The sequence below is a fragment of the Thalassophryne amazonica genome, chromosome 2 (assembly GCF_902500255.1).
Source record: "Thalassophryne amazonica chromosome 2, fThaAma1.1, whole genome shotgun sequence".
Lineage (NCBI taxonomy): Eukaryota > Metazoa > Chordata > Actinopteri > Batrachoidiformes > Batrachoididae > Thalassophryne > Thalassophryne amazonica.
In genome coordinates, this window is record NC_047104.1 from 42,061,254 (window position 1) to 42,068,644 (window position 7,391).

Sequence of the window (7,391 nt, forward strand, 5' to 3'; positions counted from 1 at the left end):
ACAGGCCCAGTATCGGCGATATCGATACCGATACTCTTTCTTATTTAAGCTTCATAGATCCAAAGGATCCACAAGACCTAGGATAAAAGTTTGCCAAACATTGTACGTGACAACAAAATCCTTTATTATCACAATCAACATTTTTGTTTAAAAAATATCACTCAACACACCTTAAAACAAAATCTGAGGTAGAGGTCTGACAAACCACAATGCAAGGGTGCGCTGCTCTGTGTTGTGTGACACAGCGCAGCGCTGCTCTTACAGACAGAGAGTAGACTTTGATGAATCTGCGTGCGCAGCAGTCAGTGCCTGCGGGAGAGAAAAAAGCTTGAGTATCGATCTTTTTACATGAGGATCGTTCAATATCAATACCAGCGTTGGTATCGTTATTATTGATATTAGGATCAATCCGCCCACCTCTAACCAGCAACGAGTTACTCCATTTCACTCGCTGAGAGCTCCTTTGATTGGCTCACACAGATGCAAAACAGGCTGGTTCCCACCTCCATCTTTGCAACTGTGCATGTTTATTTTTCGCCACATAAAATTCTATTCGTAAATTCTTTTTTGCCCGAGTGTTAAATGTTTTTTTTTCACTGCAGTGCAAAATTAAAACAGAAAAGCAAAATAATAAATAAATGTCCCAATTGTCTGTGTGTCACGTCAGTTCCAGGCAGAGTTTTTCTTTGGCAAAAATGCCATCTTGTTTTCACTCGGGGTCACCACAGCAGATCCAGGGTGGGCCTCCATGCTGATTTGGCACAGGTTTTACTCTGGATACCCTTCCTGACGCAACCCAACATTACATGGAGAAATGTGGCAGGGACGGAGTTTGAACCAGGAACCTTCCACACTGAAACTAAGTGCACTAACCACCACCCCTGCATTACTGAGTATTGTCAATGCTGTTGCAACATTGATTTGAAGAAGCCAACTGCTCCTTTCTGATCTAGATTTGTGGAGTTTCCCATAAGGAGGTGCAGGAATATGGCCAAACCATTGGTGGATCTCCAGCAGGCCTGCAGCCGAGGTCCATGCCCAGAGTTCCCCCGGGTCATCCCTGGCAGAACCACCTCCAGTGCTGTGGTCTTAGGCTGGTACTCGTCTCCCTGGAAACAGGTATTTCTTCTCTCGTCTGCCTAAATCAGTTTACATGCTGGGGAAAGCTTTTAGCACTACATGTGCACTCCAGGTGAAAATTGTCCAATTTGAGACATTTTTTGCTCGTGGCTCATTAATATAAAAAACCCCTGTGAGGAGACACGTTTCTCTCTGACCAAGTTGACCACAGAACTCAAAATTCTATCCCAATGCTTGTGACACTTTCTAGATGTGGTCATGTCATTGTCACTATAGCAACAACCAAATGTTGCCACCTGGATATAGACATGGATGAGAGTTTTTCTGCACCTGGGAAGATGTCTAATAGGGATGCTGTCGAGTAGAGATCTGGAGAAGGTGAAATCAGAAAAAGCTTCTTTTTCCATCTCATCTCTGCTCCTTCACATCACGGAACAATATGAGGTTCAGCTTTTTACTAGCGGTTGATGCATACAACAGGGATCCATTATATTAGATTCTGGATGGCCATATCTTTGTTGTTAAGGAGGTCATATTTTACACCCTTTCTGTAGGCTAATCTCCAAAAAATATACCAAATGTTAAAAATGACAATGTCCTCTGCAAGTTCATAATTAAATTGGTTGAAATGAGGTGAGTAAGTTGTGCAAACCAGGTATTTTCCTCTCCTGCCTGTCGAGCAGACTTTCTCCAAAGAGAAGGATTTCGTAAAGTGAGCCTGTATTTTTTTACACCCAGCTATTCCTCATCGATTTTTACCAGGCTCTTTTTTTCTGGGTGGGCCTGGAGGACATTGGAGTCATTGCTGTGGCCAATTCAAGCCGCCGTGCTGCGAGTGGCTCGTGCTTTACATCCTGTGTTCACAGTTTCGCCACAGCCCCGGAGCGTGCCGTGTAGCTGGTTGTACTTCACCGATGGAGCTGAGCTCTTAGTGCACGCTGGCCGCCTTTGTGCAACGGACCTCAGACACTATCCGAAAGCTTCTATCTGTTACGGAGCCTATTCAGGCAGCTTGTGGAACCAACATGTACATGTTATGTCATCTATTATGCAAAAAGTCTTGAGGGCAACCTCTTATAGCACAGTGTCTTATTCTGCTTGATCTAGAGCTTGTGATCAGTGCGTGTTTCCACTAGAGAAGATCGCTCTTGACAGCTTGCTGGAGGGCGAGTACAGGCTGTATGGGATGTTTGTTTTCTTCATCTCTTCTTTTTTTTTGGCATAGACTTTTTTTATCCACTCCTACTTTGTAGCTAGTGCTTTTATCACCCCCCCCGCACTTCAACATATGAGTTCCTTATGTTTACCGTGCCTCTTCTCACTTCTCTCCCACTCTTTCATCCATTATTTCTGTTTCTGTCTTTCCATCTTGTCTCACATCCGTCTGTCTCAGTGCTCTGTGTCATGTGGCGGAGGTGTCCAGACTCGGTCCATCCAGTGTCTACGGCAGGGCCGGCCAGCAGCTGGTTGTCTGCCCCATCAGAAGCCCGTCACTTCAAGGGCCTGCAACACTCACTTCTGCTCTGCTGCCGTCCCGGCTCCGCCGCAACGCACGGGCCGTGTCACAGCCGCTGTACCATCACTAAAAGGTAAATCAGAGAGAGAGAGAGAAAGAGGAAAACACATTCTAAGTTTAGTGCCAAGCAGGACTCCTGGAGATCACCTGCCTTAGATGTATTCCAGCTATCCCAGTTCATTAACAAAGTCAGATGTGCTCAGCCAATCAAGAGCAAGGAAATAACAGACTTGAATTAACTGTGGTTGTAGATATGTACATGTGAAAAGCTTGCATGGCAGGTGATTTCCAGGAGCAGGGTTGGTGACCACTGGTGTAGAGAGCACCAGGATTAGGTTCCTCCAAACCTGCACTTCATCCCATTGCAGTCTTGGCAGGTGGCATCTCGATCCTGACAGATGCTTCTGCTGTTGGCCTGACTGTTTTACGCAGTTGTATATGACTTTTTATTTTGATGTCTACTTGCCCAACATAAACAGACACGTCTTGACCACATCGTGATGTTTTGCATTCTGTTGCATTGCCATGTGTCATTGGCTTTATACGACATAAGCACAAATGATTAGCTGATTGATATCAGCTTTAGATCACCTCTTTTATCCTATTGGAGACTGGAGCCCTTGATGAAATTCTGTTTTGCCTGTATTAATGGTAAATGCCCACCAGGTTGAGTACAGGGTGCTGTGTGACACGACAGCCATCCTGTTGCTTATATTAGTAGATATGTGCTGGAAGAGATGAGAGACTCACCCAAGGAATAGTTGTACCAAGTTTGGTGAAAATCTGCTCACACATTTATAAGACAACACGTGAGCGATGACAAAACTCTTCGCTAGCACTTGCGCAGGTTAATTAATCTAGAAAGATTGATAACCACTGGGCACTACAGCCCAAATGGATCTTTGGTGTTGTGCTACCTATTTTGTTCCTGACTATAGGCCTTTTCACATTCACTCAGAATAGCTATACCAATTATAAATATGTTTGCATGCACTGATAGCCTGATTTACTAACACTACATGCTCAGTACATGGTCAATTCTCAGGTCTGGGAGTATGCATGGATGTTGCACATTGCTGCATCCACCACACCATAGAACCACTTTGGGTACTGGATGGCAACCACCCAGGTAGAGCGCCAGTCCATCCCCACGTCAAAATTCATTACCTGTCTGCTGCAGCCAACTGAAACGTGGGGTAGAAAAAAAACTATTGAATTGAATTGAAAACTTTATTTCAGACTCACGTCCATAAATAGCACAGAAACAAGTACAATACAAAAATATACAGTATAAAAAGCATAAATAAATAAAAAATCAGATTATGTGCAAACATTTCAGCCAGTGCTCCCTCAGGCTAGAAGTATAGTGAGAGCAGCTCAGGATGGGATTTACAAGGGCCAAAATAATACCATTCCCAGTTTCCTCCAGTCTATTCATAAATTGAAACTCACTCCTGCAGTGACAAACATCTGGCTGGCACTGCCCCCTCTGGGTATATTTCAAAAGGATGCGCATAGCATTATTGTACGTAACTTGCACCCTCTGAATGCTAGATTTCTTGTAGCTTGACAATAAATTGGCACAGTAAAGCACCTTTCATCACTAGATTAATAAAATCCTGCAACGCATTAATGTGGTCAAAATATCTTGTACTGAACTGCTGCTAATCATGAGGTGTATGTTGTATTTTCTCTGCAGATGAACACTGTGTGGACCTTTTCAGCTGGTGTCATTTGGTTCCCCAGCATGGCGTCTGTAACCACAAGTTCTACGGACAGCAATGCTGCAAATCCTGCTCCAGCAAAAGTCCATAGAGCTCTTTTGTCTCTTTTTTTCTGTGTGGCTACAGCCCTCTGAAGGAAACAACACTGAAGGCCATACTCTGCCACAGTTAGAACACACAGAACTGCAAACTACACCCTTGTGTGTGTTCTTCCTGGAGTACTTGACTAATGAATTTGTAAAGCAGTAGAAGATAAACCATTGACTCTTCCTCTCAATAAATCAAAATGACCTGGATTCATGATGCTGTTCCTGCAAAAACAGCATCATCAAGTTATGGCTCCTGTTGGAATTGGAAGGATAGTGCCAATCGGAACATTGGAAAACCCACTGATGTAAAATATGTGTGGCCGTTTTGTTGAGTGTCTTGAAACCTCAGAAACTACAAGCCATCAGCAAAGGACAGTAGCGATTTGGGTTGTAAATTTAAAGGCGCCTGGTTTTTAAGTTATTATGGTTCGTAATATATGACTTACAGTGTGTCATGTGTACAGTGGATCTGTAACACGTTGTTTCATTGTTTGGATATGTGTCAGATACCCTTGGATCCACATTATGAGATTTTATGAGATTTTAGTAATCAGTCATTGAATGTCTTATGCACTTCCTCTTCACACTTTCTCTGCTTGCTGCTGAATCATATCGGACATTTTTCTCCATTTTAACACTCTGAAAACATACTGATCTGTGTCACGTTTCATTTAGTCACATTTCAGCTGGTGGTTTTTATGTCTTCTTTATCATTACGGTAATACAACTCTATCAACTGTCTTTTTTCCCTGCATCGTCTCCATCTCTGTCTGTTGATTACAGCAGTAATGAGCTGAGTAATATATAGAATTGTCTGCAGACTGGGAGAGAGTTGAGTTGTGTGGAGAGGGAGAGAAGATGATGACTGTAGAGTGAGTGTGGGTGTAGTTTAGATAACAAGGATGAATTGCTGTTCAGGAATAGGCACTGCACAGACTAGTTAGTCAGTCAACCACACAACTTTAACATTCTGCAATAAGCCCAATGTCATGTCATCAGTGATCACATGATTATGGGGAATTGTGTGTCACCCTAGCAGCAGTGCTTTGTTATCGGACTTGCCCTCACAATGTGACACCCTCCCCAACTCTGCATCAGAGGCCGAGGGAGGGGTCACATCAAATGCCAGCGAGTGACCATAAACCACCTTCCACTTCTTGCCACTCTATGTATGCATGCTTTCTCCTCGAGGTGATTGAACATGATCGGCGGAAAAAGCAAGAACTGCGACTGGAAGGACCACAACATTGAAACAGCTTTAAACAGGCATCACATGGGACACAGGTTGCAATGTGCTGCAATCAACACACATCCGTGAGTTCCTGCTTTAGACACACAGCGTGGTAATAGGGGTGGCCCTATTTTTTGGGGGGTGGGGAGTTTATCGGCTTATGTCGTGGCACAGCGTCTGTTGTTGTCTTCAGCATCCATTTATAGCAATATTTCAAAAACTGTCTGATAACTTTTTTTTTCTAATTTGTCAAGGGCATAATATGGGCTGTTGACATGTTTCACGTCAAAAAATTATAGTCACAGATTCATTCATTTGAAAATGGTGGCCATTGTTATGCTGAAAATGGCCATTTTGCCATGGACTTTAATTGAGCCGGTACCCCACAGAGCCTCTAGTTCGGTGTAGGAAACGACAGACAGCATCAGCTGATGTCACCAGAGCAGTTACTACTGTGGCTGCCCTCTGTTACACAAACCAACGACAGGTGCTGCCATCCATCTACCATAACTAGCCACAATATTGACAAAGAAATGTGTGGGTTCAACCTTTGATTTCCAGATGTCTGAGCCACATCGAAAACTGCACAAATAACTAATTTAAATTTAACCTTTATTTAATCAGGTTTGTCCCATTGAGATCAAGATCTTGTTTACAAGGGAGACCTGGACAATTATATAGTTTCCATTTCACCTAATCTGCATGTCTTTGGATGCGGGAGGAAACCAGAGCACCCGGAGAGCACCAACGCAAACACGGGGAAAACATGCAAACTCCACACAGAAAGGCCACAGGTGGGAATCAATCCCATGACCTTTTTGCTGTGAGGCAGCCGTGCTAACCACTAAGCCACTGTGTTGCCCATGCTAATGGCTGATTTGGGAAATAATGATGTAGTACCAAGCTTCAAAAACTTCAGAAAGTGTACCTGGAGGTCTTCTGTTTCTCTGTGAATAAAGTGCGCTTAGCACAAAATATTAGATTACCTTAAAATGTTCATATAAAAAAAAAACATCATTAGAATATTAAAATGATAGCTGAAAAGCAGTCCCTTCTCACATGGTTTTACAAATGACTTCATCATCAGTTAGTCGACCTCCACTTGAGCTTCATGAATTAATTGTCAGGAAGTCAGCTCTAGCAGCAGGTGATTTTGCATCACCTACACTAAAGGACAGCCTTGTGTCCTGGATGGCAGACAACTGGTTGGCATAACTGTCAACTATAAACATGATGTTAAACTTCTATGAAGGAAAAGTGGTGTAGATACAGTGCTGCTTGGAAGTTTGTGGCCCCAACCCCCCCCCCATCCCCAACCCACCCGCTTGAGCGTTTATGTGTTTGAAATTTTTTAGGAGATCAAAACCAAAACAAAAATTCACAATTTTTTATATTAAAATTTCTAAATAATATATTGCCCCTTAAACTCACTCTGACAAGTAATGTTTACATCATGAATTAAAAGAAATAAAAATCTTAAAGCCAAAATGATGGTGTGATTAAGTCAGTACACCCTTTAGTATAACACATATAATCCATCACTTTTACATCCAGTCTTCTTCAGACACGTCAGGGGATGAATACATGAACATTTCCAAGATAGTAATTATGTCTTAGACTTTATTTACATCAGTTATGAAGAAATACAAACAGTATGGTAAATCTGTGTGGAGTAGACAGTTATCAAAAACTAAGGGACTGTGCAAGGAGACAAGTGAGGAAAGCCACCAAGACACTCAGACAACCCTGAA

The 7,391-nt window shown here is 42.7% G+C and overlaps 1 protein-coding gene across 1 annotated transcript in view; it reads left to right on the forward strand.

Moving 5' to 3' along the window:
- adamts18 (ADAM metallopeptidase with thrombospondin type 1 motif, 18) overlaps positions 1-5,165 on the forward strand; it is a 314,116-nt gene extending 308,951 nt beyond the window's left edge. The window contains exons 22-24 of the mRNA XM_034185420.1: positions 954-1,119; positions 2,474-2,669; positions 4,296-5,165. Coding sequence (XP_034041311.1) covers positions 954-1,119; positions 2,474-2,669; positions 4,296-4,411 — 478 coding nt within the window. The 3' untranslated portion in view covers positions 4,412-5,165. The remainder of the gene's footprint in view (positions 1-953; positions 1,120-2,473; positions 2,670-4,295) is intronic.
- Positions 5,166-7,391: the final 2,226 nt, after the last annotated feature.